Below are 21,070 nucleotides of genomic sequence, written 5' to 3'. Positions count from 1 at the left end.
GGGGGTGAGCGCTGGGGCTCCTGTGTCTCACAGCTGGGACGGGCAGCAGGGTGGGAGCAAGAGGCTGGAGGGTCCCCTGTGTGTCCCAGCTCCCAGACCGAGGGACCCACAGGTGCCCCCCAGCCCCAGCAAAGGGGGGGCCTCTGAGCCTCTCCCTGTGTCCATCCTGTCCTTCTGCAATGGGTTAAGGAGACTCAAAAGGCCCCTTGTGCTTTGCCAAAGATGTTTTGGACCCTCGGCCATGCCAGGTGACTCCCAGGGGCTCCAACCCCGAGGGTAGGAGGTGACAAGTGTCCGGTGGCTCTGGGGTGCCACAGCCCCTTCCTGCTGTGCCAGCAGCTCTCCTGTGTCCTCCCATTCCCCCGCAGAGCGCGGCCCTTACCCAGGTACTGCCCTTTGCCTTCACGGAACGGTGGTCCCAGGGGTCCCTTCACCATGGGCTGCATGTACTTGACCTGGGCATAGCCCCCCACGCCGCCTCCCACGGCTGATTGAGGGCCGACCACCATCACCATCGTCACCAGCAGCGCCACGGCATCCGGCAGCATCCTGCTCCTGCTCCTGCTCCTGCTCCCACAGCTCCTGCAGACAAAGCAACAGTGAGAGTGGGCACCCACGGCCCCCCTTGTCCCCTCTGCCTTGCAGGGACCATCCAAGAGCCTGGGAAGGATCCCAGTGGGAGCAGGACTCCCTCAAATTTGCCTTTTTGTGGACCAGAGATGCCCTGAACACGTCGCCCTTCCTGACACGCCGTGACTGGGAGATGCACAGTGAACACACAGTTTATGAGCAATAACCAACGGTGGGTGCCCAGCAGAGCCTTACAGAGGCTGCCCTGGCACCTGTGAGTCTGGGGTTATTTCCACACCAGGCTCTCTTGATATTTTTAGCACATAAGAGGGAAAAAAGTCAAATGAAAAACCCACAGCCCACCTAACCCAATGTTGCTGTCACACTCCTCAAGTGAGCAGGGGCTCTCCTGAGGAGACCTGTGGCCGTGGCTCCTGTGGGAGGCTCAGGCTGCCACTGCCAAGCTCTGCCTGCCCTGGGAACAGCCAGGTGAGTGCTGAGTCTCCCAAACGGGTGCTGGACCAAACCCACAATGTTGGAGCTGGAGACTCCCGTTTGTGGCTCAACTGCGGCGCTTCGCGGGCAGCGCCGGGGGCTCACATGGAGGATGAGGGATCAGCGAGGGAGCAGCAGCCTCAGCCTTAAGTGCTTGTTTATTTAAAATAAACCCCCTCTATAAATACTCTCTTCCTCCAGCAACTTTCCCCGCCGGCTCCACGCTGCAGAGCTGCAAACAGATTGATTTGCAAAGAACATTTATTTTCGGAAGCTTAAACAACACGTGATGCCAAAGAGCTTTTTTGCTGATTTTCCTCCTTCTCGCAATAATTGACCCGTGGTGGTTATTAATGAGAATTAAGCTCCCGGCCTGTCCTGCTGGGGAGCAGGGGCAGGGCTGCTGCGCGACGGGATTTCATCAGAATTTCCTGAATCGCTTTTGCTGAAGCAGCAGTGGAAAAAAAAAAAAAAGCTGCAGACTAGAGAAAAAACAACCCAACCCCCCCCAAATTAGAAAAAAATTAAACCAAATTAAGTCAAGGGAGCAGGGAGCCCTGGCACAAGATTGTTTCTGATGCCACAGGGGCTTTGGCAGGTTGTTGAAGTCTCCAGGGATGAGGAAGCCTTGACTGCTGCTCCTCCTGCCTGGAAAATGCCCTCGGAGTAGCTGAGGGCAGGAGAGGACAGGGATGGCCCTGCCACCGGCTGCGTGATGGAGCTGTGAGGATGCAGGTGGCTGTGGGGGATGCCAGGAGAGGAGCTCAGCTCTGCCCATCCCACCTCAGCCGTGGGGCCGGAGCGGAGCCGGAGCCACCACAGCACCCGGAGCCGTGGCTGTGGGTCGGGTGGCACTGCCGGGGACACGCGTGGCAGCCACTCTCGGCCTCCCTGGCAGCACGGCCGGGGCCTCGCCGGCCTCATTGTTTTTCTGTCTTCAGGGTCGAGGAGAGGAACGCTTCTTTTATGAAGCATTATTTTACAAGGATTTGTTTAAGGGAAAAAGAATCCCATTTTAAGGGATTGCAGCTGTAAAAATACAGTTTCTGTTAAATAAAAGAGGAGAACAAACCCCTGAATCAGCTATTTACTTGTTTTCCTTACCTGGTATGACCCCTGTGCCTCTGTCTCTGCCTCCCTCCCTTCCCAGCTCTCTCCTCTCCCACCTGAGCTGGATTCGCCCCTGGTCCTCCCCTCTGCCGGGCTGGTTTCAGGATGCTGCCGTGGGAACAGCACCCTGGGGTGGCTCAGCCCCTCACTACTGGGTGCTGCTTCCCCTGCCCTTGAGGAGACACAGGATGGAAGGAAAACAGAGCCAGAGGGAAGGGAGGAGGACAAGGGAATCTGGCCACAGTTTTGCTGTGTGCTGGATACCAAATGAAGTTCCCTGTGCCCTCTGTCACCCGGTGGCTCCAGACATGGACTCTCCTGTGCGTTCTCCATTGGTCCAGCCGGGTCATTCCACCTGCTCCCACACTCCCAAGGGGCTATGGGACAATGGGGGGAGCCTGGCCTGAGCCCCCCAGGCACGTGTGTCCATCCCTTAAGGAAGGGGGTCTCTGGTGCTGTGCTGTCCCCCCCAGTGGTGCCCGGCATTGGGGCAGGAGGCCTCCCACTCCTGCACTCTCCAGGCAGTGATTTAATGAGAATAAAATGGAAACATCTGGAGCCTCATATGATGGATAAAGTGTGCACAACGTGCCTGTGGAGAGGCTCTTTCATGCCTGAAATCTCCTGTGTTATGAACTGATAATTAATCACACGGAGCAGCCGCGCCACACTCCCTTCTCGCCCGGCAGGTCGTGAACAGCGGCTGGTCTGTGGTGTGGATGGGGCAGCTACGGCTGGGGGTCACCTGCCTGTCCTCCTCTGGCTCACCCTGCCCAGCCTGGGCACTACAGCTGCTGGGCTGGGCACTATCCAGCCAGGCTGACATCCTTTGGAAGCAGCTCCATCCCCCTCAGCACACTCTGGTACTTCAACCACAACCACCCCTTGCCGCAAAGTCAAGCCCAGCAGGAGCAGCTGAGCCAGGAGGGTTCACACAGGGGCAGCACTCGAGGGGTCTGTGCTGTTCCCTGGAGATGCTGGAGCAGGATGGGGCCCAGCAGCACCACATTGCTCAGCTCTGGGGGGAGCAGGGTCCTGAGCCGGCACCGGGACCCCTGGCACGGCTTCAGAGCCGCCGCTGCCGCACCGGCGGTGCGAGGGCCGGCTCCCCTGGCAGGCAGCAAGCAGACGTGTTAAAAACCCCTGGCACGCCATGAAAGCGCCGAGAACAGGGAAAAAAATCTCACACTTAAAGCATGAGAAAGGAGACAAGAAATGTCACCTTGTTCTCGCAGGAAAACAACCAGCCCGTGCCGCCCCCATGGCTTCAGAACTGCCCGTGGCTCGTGCTGGGCAGCTTGATGAGCTCCTGTCATGCTCCCGGCGTGCTCTTGGCCTTTCCCCGTGGAAGGGGCTGCTGGTCCCCACACTGACCCCCTCTCCCTGCAGTGTCCGTGTCAGCGCTCCCGTGTCCTTGGACTGGGCGATGTTCCTGTGAGCACCACGGCCGTGCTTCCCTGTGGACACAGCTGGGGCTGTTGGCTGAGCCGTGGCTGATTTATGGCCCCTGTTACTGAAATATTAATGAAGGGCTTGGCCGGCCCCGCGCCTGCTCCCTTCAAGGCTAATTATTTTTTAAGTCAATATATGTGATCCACGGGGGATCTGCCATTGCGACTGAGGGCCGGCACGGCAGGGAACTCGTTTAAACCCGGCAGTCAAAGCGTGGTCATTGCAGGGCACGGCGTGTGCTCGCTGGCCCTCGCCCCAGCTCTGGCCCCACATCCACCCCGGGGCCACACCAGCCCCATGGAGGGGCTCAGGGATGAGCCAGGGTGCGGAATTTGATGCACTTCAGCTGCACACCCAGGCTCACTGGTGTGGCCTCATCCCATCCCTGTCCCTGTCCCCATCCCAGTCCCCAGTCTGTGCTCTGGGAGCACGGGGCACAGTCACCACCTCTGGAAGCTGCGGCAGAAGTGGCCCCAGGCTGGGGGGGCAGTGGGAAGCACCTCGCACTCGCCCAGAGCAGGGGGACGCAGGGAAGGGGAAGCTCTGGGAGCAGCCGGCGCGTGTGGGTGGGCTGGAGCAGGCGGGCTTGGCCGCCGCCGTGTCCCATCGAGCCGCTCCATCCTCCGGTCATTTACAATAAAAAATAAAGCAGGGAGGATTTCCAAGCCCAACACGGGGCTGGCCCGGCTCCAGCGGGGAGGTCGATGATTTGCTTTGCGCTACACATGCTTTAAAAATAATAATAAACCCAGTCGAAAACGAAAAGTGAGCTACGGAGAGGGAGAGCAGCACGTTGTTTCCGCAGGCCGGGCTGCGAAAGCCAAAGACATCGGGAGCAGCTCGGCTGAGCAGCGTCGGAGCTCGGGGGAGACTTGGCACCAGCCCGTCCTTAACTGCATGACACCTGATCCCATCCAAGGCTGCTGTACGCGCCGCCGGAGCCGGAGCCTCGCCCGCCAGCAGCCCAGGGAACAAGAAAACATTTTCCTTGACGAAGAAAAAACACCCCACCCCATCTGCAGGGACCTGCTGCCCCTGAGCGGTGCCCGCGCCCGGCCCTGCGTGGAGTGGGATGGGCACGGCGTGGCCCATCATGGCATGGTATGGCATGGCCATGGCATGGTGTGACACAGCATGCCCACGGTGCAAACTGCCCGTGGTTCACTCTGCCCGGAGCCGAGGAGCCCGGGGTCCGGCAGCGGTGCCGACACCAGCGTCGGTGCCACCACTTGATCCCACGGCCGCGGGGTCAGGGCTCAGCTCAGGCGGATTAATGACCCCGGGCGTGTGTGCCGGGAGCGCAGCCGCAGGTCACAGCTCAGGGCTTAATCCCTCACCTCCAGCTGTCAAAACTCCTCGTGAGCGCGGCAGAGCCCCGGCGATCGCCATCCCTGCGGAACGACGGGCACCGTGGCATTGGGAAACACACACAGAGAACCCCGGCTTGGCATCGGCTTGGACCTGGGTCTGGGTGGAAAACCTCGGCATAAAGCTGCAGGAGCACTGTGTTCCTGCCCTGGGGCGAGGCTCAGGCTGGCTCACAGCACCCCTGGGGTGCTGCAGTCCCCTCACCAAAATAAGGCTGGGAAATCCCCCATGGAGGAGAGCAGGATCCCCAAGGGATGTGTCCTCCTCTTGCCTCGGCCCCCGTGGAGGGTTTCTGCACCCAAGCCCCCCAGTCCTCTCCCTCCCACCAGCCTCCACTGCACTGAAATACCAGACTCGCAGCATTAATAGCAGGGTTCCCTGCCAGGTGCATAGTTTGACCAGTCGGATCACACATGCCAAACCACAGGTATTTTATGAGACGTTTCCTGTTATGAAGACATTTTTGTGGGGATTCATTTTTTTCTTCCCTTCTTCTTCCCGCCTCCTCCTCCTCCTCCTCCCAGTGGGATGGTGGCCTGCCTGGAGGGCAGCAGTGGCACTGTCCCTGAGGGCTGGATGGAGCAGAAGGGGAGCCGAGTGCCAGAGCTGGGGCGCAGTAGGGATGAGGGTCCCAGAAGGTCCCATCCCCTTGGCCATCCTGGCAGCGTCTGGAGCCCCTCTCCAGGGGGCTGTGTGAGCCCTGGCTCATGCCATGACCAAGAAGCACAGCTTCTTACTGGATCCTGGGGCAGGATGTGGAGTATCTGCACAGACACCACGGGGAAGGACGTGGGCTGTGAGCCCCAGTGAGCTGCTGGAGCATCAGCCATCACTACCTGAGGCTCAGTCAGCCTTGCTCCAGGGACACATAAGCCCCGGTGGCAGCAGTGGGAAGCAGTGGGAATTTACCCAGGGTCTGCAGGTCAGACCCACTTTGCCCTCACAGCTCCTGCACAGGAACAGCGTTTTCTAAGGCAATGGGTGCTTTGCACAGAAATCTGCTAAGCCTGGGGGGACCCGCAGAGAGCGATTCCCGGCTCAGGGAATTTGCGGGCACGGGGCCATCGCCCGCAGACATTTAAACCTCAGCCTCGTGCTGGGGTCACCAGCTTCATCACAATGGGCCATGGTCCAGGCCAGAGCCTTCTGGGCAGGGTGCTCAGGGGAGCTCCCTCGGGGGGCTGCAGGCTGGGACACGCAGGGCAGGGATGTCCCAGAGACCTGCCATGTCCCCATGAGAGCCGGGGTGACGGCACGGAGCACCCCGGTGCTGCTGGAGCCCATCACATCCGTGCAGCATCCTGGGGGATGTGGCTCCTGCACCCGAGGGAAGGCAGTGACAGCCCTGCCCATGCATCCCGTGGGACGGGGACTCCTGTGAAGGGGGAGGTGGGAGAAGGGGGAGCCCGTGACAGCACTCAGGTGTTCAACAGCAGCACCTGCCCTGCCACAGGATGGACACACTCTGGCCAAAGCGGCCTTGCCCCACGGCACAGACCAGCTCCAGGAGTGTCCAGGGAAAGCAGCTCCTGAGCTGGCTCCCTGTGCCCCAGCAGGGCTGGTGCCTCCCCGGCACAGTATCACCTCCGCACATCCCCACACTGGTTTTCCGTCGGTCCATCCCCTCACCACCCTCCAACATGCTCCCAAACCACCCAAGGTACAACAGTAAATGTGTGAACTGCTGTGCAACCATCCCCTCCTGTGAGGAACACCAGGAACATCCCCCAGCCCTGCCCCGGCTGCCCAGACGGGAACTTGCCTTGCAGTGTTTATCCTAACAGTCATTTTATTTTAACATCAGGGGTTGAAAGCCTGTCTCCCTGGTTTTGCTGGGTCCTTTGATCTCCATTTCCTCTCCTCTTCCAGCTTTTTAGCAACCCCCCAGGTGAGCCTGGCTGGTGCCAGCATTGCTGCTCCCACACATCCTCAGCGTCCATCCTCCACAAAACCCCTCTGCCACAACACCCAGTGAGACCAGCTTCACCCTTGGAGCTGCATCTCCTCGGGGGCGACCCCAGAGCCCAATTCCCTGCCTCCAAAAGGGCAAGACTGTGTTTGGGGCCCCCCAGCTGCACCAGCAAACCCTCCCACCGGCTGCCACCGCTCCCCATCCCACCAGGTGGGTCACAGGGGACCTGTCTGGAGCAGTGCCGGGGTCCCCCTGCCCTGGGCTCAGCCCGGGCAGGTGCTGTGTAGTAGGGGGGCCGTGTCCCCCCACCGTGTCTCCGAGCCGGCCCCTGCGCCGCTCCTGGGGTTAAGGGGGGAAAATATTGTTTATGCTTCTCTAATATCGGCCTTCTGTTTTGCATTTGCCGTTTCTTCAAAGATAGGGAGCCGCCTCTGCCAAGATTCCAGAGGAGATATCCTCAGCAATGCCGACCGCGCTCCCCACCGCACTCAAAGAAAACAAATGTCAGGCCAAGGATTGATATGAAATAGTTTAAAAATGAGAAAAAGCTGCCTTACAGCTAGGTTTACATTAAAATAAATTTCAGGAGCAGGAGCCTGGGCCGTGTCCCTCCCCGGCGGGCGGCGGGGGGATGGGGTTACCTGCGGGGGCGGTGCCGCCGTCCTGCCCTCGCCCTGCGCCAGCACCCACCTCCCCAACCCCTCTCTCACCTCCATCCCCACCCTATCCCCATCCCATCCCGTGCCTGTCCCTGTCTTTATTTCCATCCCCTCCCCATCCCCATCCCTATTCCCACCCCTTTCCCATCCCCATCCCTGTTCCCATTCCCTGCTGCCCCCCAGGGCCGTGCACCATGAAGGGGCACTCCTGGCAGTGCTGTGGAGCTGCTTCCCCATATCCACACCCCAGGAAGGGGATGGAGCGCACGTTTCAGACTGTATTTATGTTCTTTAACTTAATTTACTTTAATTTAATTTCTGTGAGCTGATGCGAGACCCCAGCCAGACCGAGGTGTTTGGTGGAAACTCTGACAAGACGCTCCCACACTCCCAAGCGGATTTCAGATTTCCCCTGTGCTCTGTAATGCCCATTTCAGGGGGCAGGCTGTCTGCCAGGCAGTGCTCCCAGGGCCCTGCAGTGCCCTCATCCCAGTGGGCAACCCCCACGTGCCTTTCCATTGGGATGGACGCGGGTTGTGCAAAATCAAGCTGATTTTTTCCCAGAACTTTGCTTGGAAAGAATTTGTCTGACACTGTCACAAGATGTTTCACCATCGCTGAATCAGCTGCTTTGATTTTTCAATTTGAAATTTCTATTTTTTTTCCTTTTTTTTTTTTTTTTTAATTTTCCACATTTCCTTTGTCTGGGAGCTGACAGCCTCACAGGGAATTCCACTGGCCCCACTTTCCTGGGGATTACGCCAACCCCCCATCCCCCTGAGCCCCATGCAGGGGCAGTTGGGTGCCACGTCCTGAGGGATACGAGGGGCCACTCAGTGTCCCCACGTGCACCATCTCTGCCATTAATGATCTTTCAGCCTCAGGTAACACCAACAGGCCACAACCCGCAGCCACACCCTCATTTCCAGGCTCCGAATTTCCAGTGCAATCGAGTATCCCGTTGAATTTTCTTCAAAGGGTTCCAGACCCCCCCTTGCCTGGACCCCTGCACCCACAAACACGTTCATGTCCTGCTGCCTCTGCCTCTCCCAACACGGCACATCGGCAGAGCCGCCCTGTCCGGGGCACACGGAGCACCCAGACCTCTACAGGGCAGCCCATAAGGAAATGGGATGGGTTTCATGTGTCCCAGACCATTCCAGGGGAAGAACCACTCCCGGACCCAGGTTGTAGAAAGGAGCCAGCCGGGACAGTGTCTGGGAAAGGCCTGGAGGAGCCGCTGACCTTCACGGCTCCAGAGCATCTGCCTTGGTGTCGCTGTTACCACTGACCCTTTGCCAAGCAAAACTGGGGACCTGGAGCTCCAGCACCAGCGGAAAGCAGTGTGGAATATACGGAATATTTTCCTGGTGGGACTCATTTGTTTCTGCTAGAGACACCAGCCCTGGTGGGACACACAGCCGGCGGCGCTCGGGGCTGTCCCCGTGTCCCTGCAGAGCCCTCGCTGGAGGATGGGATGAAACGGGAGCACCCGGGCACAGAGCTGGGGACTGACCCTGGGGGACGGGGAGACACTTATTGCAAAACCTTTTGTTTAGTCTTCAAGCTGGAAAAACACTCAACTCACTCGAGTTTTCCTCTGGGCTCTGTCATGTGGGAACCTCCCTCTGTCCACATTTGGGACCCACTGCCCAGAGGGGCTCATCCTGCCAGTGGCACAGTGCTGAGCCCGGCCAGGACCCTCTGCCTTGGCGTGGGGACACCCCTTGTTTGGGCATAGCCACTGAGAGGGTGCCGTGGTGCTCAGGAGGGGACTGGCACCATTACTGCATCCAAGGAACCCCAGTGGTGATCCCAATTGTCTCTCCATGACAAGAGCAGATTCAGACTGTGGGAATAGACCCAGACCTGGGGAACAGACCCAGACCTGGGGAACAGACCCAGTCTGGGGATCAGACCCGATTTGGGGCAGGCTCTGGCAAATTCTGACTTCTAGGAAGTGGTGGGCATGTGGCAGCCCCAGTTTGGGCAGGTACTGGGCATCTGCTGTGGGTGCCACACTGGCCTGGCATTTATGAGTAATGAAACATGGAGAAAAAAATAAATTGACCAATTGAGACCATTTTCTAGAAGACAATTCTTAAAAAAAATCGAACCAACACCAAGAAGGGAAAAGACCTTCAGCCTTCAGCCTGGAGTTATGGTGGGACCGGGGTAGGGAAAGGCTCTGGAGGCAGGGACAGCAGTGGGCAATGCCCGGGGAGGGTGACAGTCCCCTCCACACTCACCATGGGCAGGTCAGGGGGTGCCCTAAAGCTCTGCCCCGAGTGGCTGCGGGACCCACCCGGGACGGGCAGCACCAGCCATGGGAATAAGCAGAGAACCAGGGTGAGCAGAGCTGGCTGTGATCACAGGGATGGCTCAGAGAGCTGCAGGGCTCCGGAGGATCCCACCCCATCCCAGCTGCCTGGCAGGGCCTGGCACGCCCACGGCTCGGCAGGCTCCTGGGAGCCATCCTGCACAAGCCCACAGACATTTTCCACCGCATTTACAGCAAGAGCATTAAAATGCTGTTTTCCGAAGGCTCGGCACATCGAAATGTCAGGCCCTGGATGGAATGTGGCGGGGGCGTGGTGGGAGGAGGGCTCTGGTCGTGGCTGGGTGCCAGGAACCCCCCTCTGCACTGGCCTTTGGCCTCCAAGGGAGGCACTGGGGGCTGCGGCCGCCCCGGCCCCCTGGCACCCTGCGGGCAGTGGCGAGCGGAGGCGGCCGGTCCTGGACGGGGTCCTGCCCCAGCACTTGGCTCCCGGCACTGTCTCCTGCCCACTGCCGAGCTCCTTTTGTTGGGAAGTTATGGCTGCCCCTTCCCACGGCCCCCGCTGGGCTCTGCCAGGGCCAGACCATGGCCACGATGAGTCAATGGAAAGCTAATGCCGTGCAAGGCCAGTGTCCCACGGCCTCGGGCCATCCCTGCCCGTGCCGGGCCAGCACCGTGGCACCAGCACGGTGTGTGACTGGGCAGGAACGGGAGGTGAAGCTGTAAGGCCACTGCTCTCCCCCCGGATCTTCTCCATCAACCAGAGCTTGCCAAGAGGTCACTTTATGGCAGCCAATGTCCCCTCTGTGTGGTGCTGGCACACACCATGCCCCAGGGATGCTCCCTACACCCATCCCCTGCAGCAAACCCAGCCCCGGGCATGGCTGGCACGTGCTGCTCACTCCTGGACATCCCTCCTTGCTGGGGGACAGCCCAGGGGACATGTCCCATTGGGAGGCTGGTGGGAACAGGGACACATCCCAGCTGGCCAGGGCAGCACATCCTGGTGCTGCAGGAGTGGTGTGTGTGAGCCCAGCCCAGACGGGGTCAGGGAGCTGGGGGAGCCCCGCGGTGTCCTCTGTGGACAGGGAGCCCACACGTGCCATGGCAGGTTGGTGGGGCTGTTTCAGCACCACCTAGAGAGGTGTCCAACGCTTTTGTTTCTAAACCCACTGGCTCCTGCCCAGCTCCAGCATGCAGGGAAAACGCCACGGGAGCCAAGGCAAACAGAGCCAGCAGCATCCCTGCACACGGGAGGCAGCACCAAGCTGGCCAAGGATGCTCTGGCTGGACTGTCCAGCCCCGGTACCTGGCAGGATGGCCATGGCCTGGCCCCACGGCCCCACGGCTGGGATCCCACAGCACAGACTGCCACGGCATCCACGCAGCCACCCTGGGTGCACCAGCGGTGCCAGGGCTGCATGGAGCTGGTGGGGAGATGCTGGCAGGACCTGTGGGCAGCCCCCACTGCAGGGGTTGCTGCTCAGTGCCAGGGGTCTGCAGAGCCACTGTGGGACCCCTGACACCGCGGCTGCCCCCTGCTTCCCATTCTGCTCCCCTGGCACTTCACCAGGACAGCCGGCCCTGCTGGCAGCCAGTGCTGGAAGCTCCTGTGCCCAAAGGCAGAGAGGGATGCAAACTCCCACGGCTCCCACCAAGCATGAGGATGAGGGTCCAGCCCTGTCCAAGGGGGCAAAAGGGCTGCCCCCACAGATGGGCTGCCCCAACACTGGCTCCAGCCCCCGGCAGCGCGGCAACAACTGGGTTATTGTCAGTGTGTGCCAGGGACACTACTGTGACAGGGAATTCAACAAACCGGTGCCTTCTGCTGGTCCCAGTCCAGGCTAATCCCACAAGATGCCCTGTCAGCACAGCCAGCAGGGAGAGACAGCAGCTCCTGGCCCCCCACCTGCCCCAGCACCATCCAGGGGCACAGCAGTGCCACGGCCCCAGCGCTCCCATCGGGCCCAAGGTGGGTGCAGACAAAGGCACCGTGAGCACCGGCCCCAGCTGCTCCAGGGACTCAGCTAATGGGGTCCATTTGTTGGGTAGTTCTTGGAATAACAAATTGTATCATCCAAAAAAGCAAAACCACAAAAGGGGATCGGTTTGCAGCCCGGCTCACAAAAGCCCCTTGTCTGGAGGCCCCCAGCACCCCCCAATCTCCCAGAGAAAACTCAATTTAACCAAAATAAGCAGCAGGCCCAGCCCTGCGCCCTCACACTCCACATCAAACCCTGGAGCAACACAGATCAACCCGATCCTGCGGCTGGCAAATGGCACCTGGCTGTGCCACAAGGTGCCAGAGAGCTGCCCACCACTCCTCTGGAGCTCCATCCAGACAAAGCTGAGTTGGCCAAAGCCCGGAGGGCTCTGGGCACGGTGCAGACCCGCAGTGCTGTTCCAAACCCATCTCCCAGTCCATCCCAGTCAGCAGCAGGGAAAGGGCAACCCCAGTCTGGCGGGGCTTGTGCAGGAGCAGGAAAGAGCAAGCCAAGGATTTCTCTATAGCAGGATGAAAGATGAGGCTCAACACCTGCTAAACCCTCTAATCCCCCTCCTCACCCCTGCCAGCTCTCCAGCAGGCCGGAGCCCACCAGCCCGGTGGGAGGTGGAGGTTTGGAGCAAACAAGGTTCCCAGCACAGCAGGGAGTGACCCCAGCCCGTAGTGGGACCAGTCAGACAAATCCATCAGCTCCCTCTGGTTTCTAACTCCCATGAGAATGTCCCACATCTGCTCTCAGGGCCAGAGCCCCCAAGGTCACCCAAGGTCACGAGCACCCATTTGCATCCTGAGAGGACACACTGGCTGAGATGCCCACCTGGGTCCTGTCCTGGGGGCTGCAGGAAGGGGAAAGGCTGAAGGGAGGGGAGTTAAACCCTTTCCCAGTGGGGCTGCCCTGCAGAATCATGGGATTTTTGACCTATTCCTCCAGTTGGGATTGGACTCCAGGGAGCAAACCCTATCCTATGCCAAGAGCAGCCCTGCAGGGGTCTTGCCTTTGAGAAGGTGCCCCTTCCATGCCTCCAGCAATGGGTGGACAGAGGTTTGCTTCTCCCACTGCCCTGATTGTCACACTTTCACGTGCAGGGCAGGAGCACCAGCTGCCAGCCCTGTCCTGGAGCACAGCTCTGGCCCCACAGCCCCGCTCAGGTACCCCCAGCCCCCAAACTCACTTCAATTATTGGCAACCTGAGCAGTTCTGCTCAGGTTTTGGACCAGGTTCCACCCCTGGACCATCTGCCACCAGCCAGGAGACTCAAACATGATCTGTGACACCTCGTCCCACTCGTGCAGGACACCACGGCCCCGCAGCACCGGGGTGGGAACGGCGGCAGCCACGGCACTCACTGACCTTTGGGGACGGGCACGCCTGAGCTCCCACATCCCTCGGGAGCGCAGGGTGGGAGGGAGCCCTGCACCCGGCTCTGCCCCAGACGGTCACTCCAGCACCTCCCCTTTTCCCAGATGCCCCCAGGAGGCAGCTCCGGACCAGGGGCGACCCCGCCGCCACGGCCCATCTGCCGCGGGTAATTCGCCGCCTGCCCGGCAGCGCTCTGGCTGCATTCCTGCCCTAAGTACCGCGGATTTGCTGTGCTTTATGAAAAACGAGAAGAATGTTTTAAATGAAATTAATTCTGACGAACCCAAGATTTCATAAAAGCGCTGCCTGGGCACGGTTTGGCACGGGCCCGCTCTTGTTTGCTCTAGTGCCTCCCCTGGGGGGAGGAAAATACCAGGCTTGGCATAAAATAATTACAGACTCCTTGTGCAGCTCAGTTTATGGCTGCTTGAGGAGCGCTGGGGTCTTGTCCTGGCCCGTAGTTGGTGGTTGGCAGTGACATCACACGTGGTCCTCAATAAAACTGTGATGGGAGAAGGTGTAATGGAAACGGGCATCGGCACCAACCGTGCCGGGCTGTCGGAGCGGTGCTGGACACCTGAGTGTCCTTTGCTGGGGCCACGTGGATCATCTCACACTGCCCCATGAGCTGGCACTTGCTAGCACGGTGCAGTGCTGGCACAGACAAGGTCCATTCGTGGCACAGACGTGTCCGTGCCCGCGGTGGGAAGGAGCGAGCAGAGGTTTGGGAAGCGGGCACGGAGCCACTGGTGCTCGGCACAGCCCCACCAGCTTCCTTTGGACGCAGACAGGGGAACTGCTGCGGCCCTGCTCGGCTCTCCCTTTCATCTTGACTTTAAAAAGACACTAAATTAAAACCACAAAGGCACCCAAGCCCCGAAGCGACTCTGCTGTCCCGCCGGCCCCCGCGCCGGGGGATGCTCGGCAGGACGCGGCACTCGCGCAGCCGGAGCAGCTCGCAGGGCCCTGACCTCGTTATTTATGTAACACAAAGCTCTTTTCCTCTGTTCATGCACTGCCACGAGCCAGCTGCTGAGACCCCCCCTCAGTGTGACCCTCAGGGGTCCGTGGGCCCATGGTGGTTGCTGAACTCCGGACCCTCGTGCTGCTGTGACCAGGGGACAGCCCAGCTCGTTGTGGAACAGGCTCCCCGGGGATGTGGTGGAGTCAGGGCCCCTGGAAGTGTTCAGAAAACAAGCAGACGTGGCATTTCATGGTACGGTTTAGTGGGCATGAGGGTATTCGGTTGACTTGATGGTCTTGGAGGGCTTTTCCAACCCGTGTGCCCGGGCACGGCCCCGCCCCAGTGGCCTGGTTTGGGGTCTGCTCTGGATGCCCTCCCTTCCCTCCTCAGGGCTGTGGGCTCTGCCCTCCCAGGTTATCAGCTCAGCCCTTCGGGGCCCAGAGCACCTGAAATTAAAGGCAAAGCAAAGACAGAGGTATCACCACTGCAATCCAACCCCGGGATCCCACCGGGATCTGCCTGTGGGTCGTGAGTGCCAGACTGGCAATATCAGGAAATATGAAGAAATAGCAATAAAAGTCAGCTTGTTCCTGTCTGCTGGCTCATGGCACACGGAGCAGTGAGAAATACCTTTCTGCAGTCATTGACAATGCATGTTTGAGGCTGGAAATATGCTTTTCTGGCAAAAGCCCACATATTTAACCCCAGTGGGCACCAGCACCTCACCCCGTGGGTCCAGAGAGGGGAGGGCAGTGGGACTTCCCAGCCTGCCTGGGCACAGTGGCACAGGGGAAGCTGCTCCAGCCACTGACATGGAGCAAGATGTGAGGGTGATAGTGGTGAGTGCTGAAATGAAAGCTACAATGAGAGCAAAGGACCTGCTGCAGCTCCACTCCATGCCAAGCCTCCCGCCGCCTTATCAGTGCTTCCCTGAAAACCATGGCTGTGTTGTCCTGACATTAAATATTCCTGTGGTGATCCATATCTCCTCCATTTCACTCACAGCACCCGAACGCTCCAGCCCTGATGCACACCCTGGATTCACACTCTCGCCTCTGGACTGGAGCCAAGATCTCCAGAGGAAAAAATGCAGCCAGAGCTTCCAAGTTTTGTGGTGAAACCACATGATTTTGATGGGAAGCCATAAATCAGTCCCAGGCTTCTCTCAGCCTCCGGTAACTTCTTAAAACAAACCTGGGCTGAATTTTGGGTCTTGTAATGAAATCTGAAAGCAGGTGAATTGGCCGCGGGGTTCGAGCAGCACCACGAGCGAGTGCACGGAGTGGCCTCGGCAGCTCTGGACAGCCCTGACTTGTTCTCTGTGGGCCCAACTCTCCTGCGATTATAGGGCACAACCAAAGCATCTTCCACCTTTGTGGTGTCCGAGGGCAGAAGAGGCTCGAGTGCTGCCCAGTCCCTGTGGCAACACTGAGACCTTTCCAGCCCAGGGGCACAGACACGGCTCCAACAGCAGGGGAGGACAGGGAACATCCCGGCAATGAGACACCCACTGCCCTGCCCTGCCCTGCCTGAACACGGGCATCAGGGAAAGGGGGAAATCCTCCTGTGGCTGCGGGAATGGGGGCAGCTCCCCGAGGTGGTCTGGCCTCAAGGTCTTGGGTTTCAGCACAAAACAAAGCGAAGGCTCTTATTTGGCTAATGTGCCTCCGAAGAAAAGCTCTATCCTTGTTTGCTCCCACTGCTGCATTGTCTGTGGATAAAGACAGGGATAGATCTCATCTGATACAGCAATATCATCTCGCCCATCTGGACAGGGCTCTTTACAAGACCCTGCTTTAGAATTTAGATCCCTGGGAACTTGGAAGGCAGCAGTGAAACAAAACCCTCCGCCAGAACAATAAAGAGGCTCTCGGCGACGGCCAGAGCTCTGTGGGGCAGGCACAGGAGCACTGTGAGGTCCCAGGGGTCCAGCATCGCTGGGCTGCTTGGGTGTGCAGCAGGTTTGCAGAAATCTGCTGGTTTGGGGCAATTCTCAGGGCCCATCCTGCCCAGGGAAAGCAGAGCTTGGGCTGGGAGCACTGCAAGAAATAGAGACTGAGGTTTTTGGTGCAAAATAGCCAAGCTGGGCAAGGCCTTGCATCGACCGCTGCATCCACAGCACGTGGACATCGAGGTCATTGTCCTCCTCTCTAACTGCTCCCTGCCAAGGCCTGTCCTGGACAGAAGTGCCTGGAAGAGCCTCTGAGGACAAACATCTCCAGATGGGCCAGCGGGACAGGCTCAGCCCCAGGGAAGGTCACAGAGACCAGACCCGGCTACTCTGCAGATTTTGGCTGCAGTTGCTCCTGTGATCTGGAGCTTCGCTCCATGAACTCGGCTGACACCAGGTCCAGGGGCCACTGGCTGAGGGGACAGCAGACACCTTCACAATGCCACCTTTGGCTCCTTTGTAATCCCACCTCATTCGTGGTAGCACCCACCTCCAGCCTGCAGCCCCCAGCCCAGGTCAGGAGTGCTGCAGGGAGGCAGCAGCCGGTGGGAGCTGCGGAGTCCCTGGTGGGATGCTCCTGTGAGGACCCAGGGGTAAAGGGCACGAGGTGGATTTGGTGAAGGGTCTGGCTCCTGCAGCTCATTGGGAGCAGCCCAGTGATGCCCAGAGGTGAGCCAGGCTTTGGGGAGCAGAGTCTCCCATCCCACCAGCCCCGCCAGGCCCTGTGCAGATGTTTCCCGGAGCGCTGCCATCCCTCCAGCCCTTCCCGGCCAGGATGGATCCCATCGCTTTGAAGTTCGCAGCCGATGTGCAGGGTTATGCAGCCAGAGCAGACAGCCCTGGGGAAGAGCCAGGCAGCCAGGGATGTGACTCAGGAGCAGCTCCGGTGACAAGGGGAAAAGGAAAAGCGGTTTATTATGTCTGTGCCGGCGTCCAAGTCGCCAACGCAAGGAAGCAACGTGCAGCTGAGCCCTGGGCAGGAGGGAGAGCTGGGGAGTCAACAGTGTGGGGCATCACCCCACCTCACCAGCCACCCTGAGCATCCCAATCCCACCAGACTGCTGCAGGACACAGCCAGGTTCCAGCAGCACCAGCCCAGCCTCCCAAATGTCCAGTGCAGGGAACCCCTGAGTGCAAAGGAGGGAGCGGCCATGAGTCAACGCCCCCCACCACCTTTGTTAAGGCAGTTAATTGCCCTCTCTAATTAACCAGTAATGGAGGATGTAGGGTAGTGGGGAGGCTCAGAGCCCAGGACCTGCCCAATAGAGCCAATGGCCTGCACCCTCTCCCACCGGAAAAGGGCTGGGAGTGAGAAACTGGGGGAAAACAAATCCAGTTTGGTGTCTTTTTATCCCTCCCCTTCCTGCGCTATGAGACTTTATTGTCACAGACATTTTGTTCAGTGCAGGGGAATGGAAACTCTGCTCCTTCCCGGGCTGCAGACAAGTTGAAATAGGAGAGAATGACAGAGGGGTGTGTGGGGATGGGACAGGACCAGCCCCCACGCCCTCCCCGCCGGGTTAATGCCTTTTACAGGTGCCACTGCCCAAACGCCCTTGTTCTGCTGCTGCCCCAGCATGAGGAGCCTGGCTGCTGCCCGGCCATGGGGCAGCCATGGAGGCGGTTTGTCCCTCACATCCCAGATCTCGAGGGCAGACAGACATTAAAACCAGGTGGTTTCATCTCCACCTTCCCGGGAGAGGCTGCGCCCCCCACCAGCAGCCGAGAGCTCAGATGCACCACCCGGCATCCCGTGATGGATCAGCACGGAAAACAACACCCTGCTAATCTGCCTCCCCAGCAGCCATAAAACTGTCTTCCCAGTTCCTTCGGAGAGGATTTACAGCGGCCCAAAGCATCCTGAGCGGCTGGAGGAGGGAAGAGCCCCCCGTGGGCTCCGGCCCCACACCTGGGACACATCGTGGCATTGGGGTGATGCCCCCACACCTCTTGGCCCCCAGCCATTCAGCTTGATTCACCCCAAACCAACGCTCCCCAGTGGGGACACAGCCCCCCAGAGTAGGTCAGTGTCCCCAGGGTCATGCCTGAACTCTGGAGCCCCTTGCTAAGGTCCCATCACGCCATGAAGAGGCCCAGGAGATGCCTGTCCCCTTGCTGGGCTGTTCCTGTCCCTCATGCTGAAGGCAAACAGGGCAGGCTCTGCCCTCACGGGGACAGCTGGTCTGGAGCTTTGGTCACAGCCTTGGTGACCATCACTCGAGGGGCAGTGCCATGGGCTCAGGGAAGGGCTCCCCAACCCCGGGGCTTGCTGGGCATGTAACCCACGGGGTTTGAGCCCTGGTGGGGCCGAGCTTGGGAGCTGCCCGACAACCCACAACCCCTGGGCACAGCCTGTGCTGGGCCTCTCTGGCCCTGAGAAACATTCCAATGCTGGGCAGGGGCAACGGGAGTGCTGCCCCCACGTTCCCCCCGCTCTGTATCCAAGTGGGAAACCAAAAACCCGACGCAAGGCGAGCTGTGCTGAGCCCCTGCCAAGAGCCACGGACAGAAATATCCTTGATTTCACCAAGGTGTGAATAACTTTTGACACTTCTAGGGCTTATTGCCTTAAAAAAATCCCCCCTCAGTCCCCATTCACACTCTGCAGGACTGTGTTTCATATGAATGGAATATATGAATCACTGTAAAGAATTTAAATGCTTCCCTGTACAAAGAAACGCTCCCTCCCCGCCTCTGTGGCCGGGCTCCGCACAGCCTAAAACAAAGGCATGGCAGGAGACGGGACAAATCCCCATCCCCAACCCGCTGCCTCCGTGGCCAAGGGCAGCCCAGCCTCTGGGTTCAGCCCAGCACAGTGGGGCAGAGCCCAGCACCCTCCACCACCCACTTCAACCCACAACCAGCTCCTCAGCCACGGCGCTCGCGGTTTCCCAAATCCCGATGGATTCCTGACAGCTCCCAGGTTCTCCGCGTGCCGTTTGCATCTCGGCTCTGCTCCCACTCCTAAACCCCAGTTTTTACACTGGAACAGGCAAAGAAAATCTCTTTACTGCCATTCCTCTGCCCAGACTCGCTGGGACAATCCGCCTCCCCACTGCTGGGGGACCGAGTCAGCTGGGCTGATGGAAACCAGGCGATCCTTCCTGCAAGAATCTCCCCCGGTTTTTTAGCAGTTTGGGTTTTGCTGCTTCTTTTCCCCTTGGGCAACAGGGCGAGGAGGAAAAATGTAACTGGAAGCCTGGCGCAGCGTCGCTGCGTTTCCAGCTGTGATGTTTCCCCTGGCATCGCTGCCTCGGCTCCGCACACGCGGCCGTGTCCACAGCCCCGGCGGCGTGAGGGAAGCCAAGACGGGGCTCCAGGAGCCCTGGTTACGTTGGTCCCTCAAAGAGCAGGGGCAGGACAGCCCTTGGAGCCCTCAGTCACCACCACGGCACTGCCCCTGCCCCAGGGGCTCACAGCCACCAGCCCCACTGCCAGCTCCGTGTCCTAAATTCGTAGGATCCGGCTCTGAAAGGAGCCGCTTTGTTCCCCAGTGTCCCTCGCAGATGGATCAAAACTGCATTTTTACAGAAGCAATAAAAATCCCAGGAATTCACCGGCCTTATGATTTATTAAACATGTTCCTTATAGCAAAGCTGCCCATAGATGAGAAATATCTCCGGTAGGTTATTGCCTGGCCTGAGGCTACTGTACAGGGGGGATCTTTCCTGGCTTATTGGGAATGTTCAAAGCTGGGGAACCTGGTAGCTCAGGAGCCAACTAACAGCAACATTCTTAAAAAAAAGCTAAATAAAATAAGCACCCTGTATTTCCCAAGGTGTTTGTGGAAGGCCACTTCCCGGGAATGGTGCCGGTACCCGTTGGGTGCAGATGTTGGCAGCTGCAGGAGGGGACAAGCTCCGGGAAGGGCCGAGGCAGTGAGTGCCAGCAACGGCTGTCCCAAAGGTCACGGCACTTTCCCCAAAACACTTTTGCTCTCACAAACATATTTCCTAACAGCAGAAAAGGCTGGCCTTTGGGAGACCACAGAGGCTCCGGGGAGGATTCCCTGAGAAAGGGACCCGACTGAGGCGGGTCAAAGGAGGGAGAAAGGATGAGAAAAGGAAAAGTAGAGGAAAGCAGGCTCAGACCTGTCCGGGAAGGGATGACTGGAGCGTCCTGGGGTGTTACTCGGGGGAAAGGCACCAGAACCGCGAGACTCGTGACTGGGAAATCCACGGGATCAACTCGCGCCCGAGCGCGGGGAGACCCGCGAGACACGCAGGGGAGCGGGAGTGGCGGAGCCCAGAGCCCATCCCGGCGGAGCGGAGCGGACCTTACCTTACCCTCGGCGCGGCGGAGCGGAGCGGCGGGCACGGGCGGCCGCGGGCGGGAGCGGCGGGCCGGGCCGGGCCGGGCCGGGCACCCCGCGGGGCGGAGCGGGGCGGGCGGGAGGGCGGAGCGGGGCCGGGGGCGCGGGGGGTGCGGGGGATGCGAAGCGGGGCCGGGGCTGCGGGGAGATGCGGAGTGGGACGGGGGGATGCGGAGAGGGGGGATGCAAAGCGGGACGGGGGGATGCGCAGCGGGGGAATACGAAGCGGGGCGGGGGTGCGGTGCGAGACCGCGCCAGGCTGGCTTCTGTGATTGCTCTCTTTTCCGTCTTTTCCCTCTTTTTTCCTCTCTCCCGCCGGCGGTCCCAGCCCGGCCGCGCTGCTCGTTGCTCCGGCGCGGGAAGGAGACTGCGCGCACCGCACATCCCCGACAGCGCGGCCCCGGCCCCCGCCCCCGGCCCCTCCTCGCCACCCCACGCGGGACAGGGGGCCCGTGGGCACGGCCCCCCGGGCCTGCCTGTCGTGTCCCCGCGCAGGGATGCCCAGCGCCCTGGGGATGCTGATGCCACCAACAGCAGCCACAGGGTGGGAAACGAGTCCCCGGGACTGAGTGCTGCCGGCCCCTGGGATGGGGCGCGGTGCCGTCCAACTCTTCTCCCCCTCCTCTGTCCGTTT

General features: G+C 59.9%; 1 protein-coding gene across 1 annotated transcript in view; it reads right to left on the bottom strand.

Annotated features, from left to right (window-relative positions):
* Nucleotides 1-20,808, bottom strand: part of COL8A2 (collagen type VIII alpha 2 chain) — a 29,722-nt gene extending 8,914 nt beyond the window's left edge. The window contains exons 1-2 of the mRNA XM_064635351.1: nucleotides 20,406-20,808; nucleotides 383-582 (exon numbers count right to left, since the gene is read on the bottom strand). Of these exons, the coding sequence (XP_064491421.1) occupies nucleotides 383-548 (166 nt within the window). The 5' untranslated portion in view covers nucleotides 549-582; nucleotides 20,406-20,808. The remainder of the gene's footprint in view (nucleotides 1-382; nucleotides 583-20,405) is intronic.
* Between the last annotated feature and the right edge of the window lie 262 nt (nucleotides 20,809-21,070).

Source organism: Pseudopipra pipra, chromosome 24 (assembly GCF_036250125.1).
Source record: "Pseudopipra pipra isolate bDixPip1 chromosome 24, bDixPip1.hap1, whole genome shotgun sequence".
NCBI classification, from domain to species: domain Eukaryota; kingdom Metazoa; phylum Chordata; class Aves; order Passeriformes; family Pipridae; genus Pseudopipra; species Pseudopipra pipra.
The sequence above is the reverse complement of the archived record's forward strand: the minus strand, read 5'-3'. Positions and strand labels throughout refer to the sequence as shown.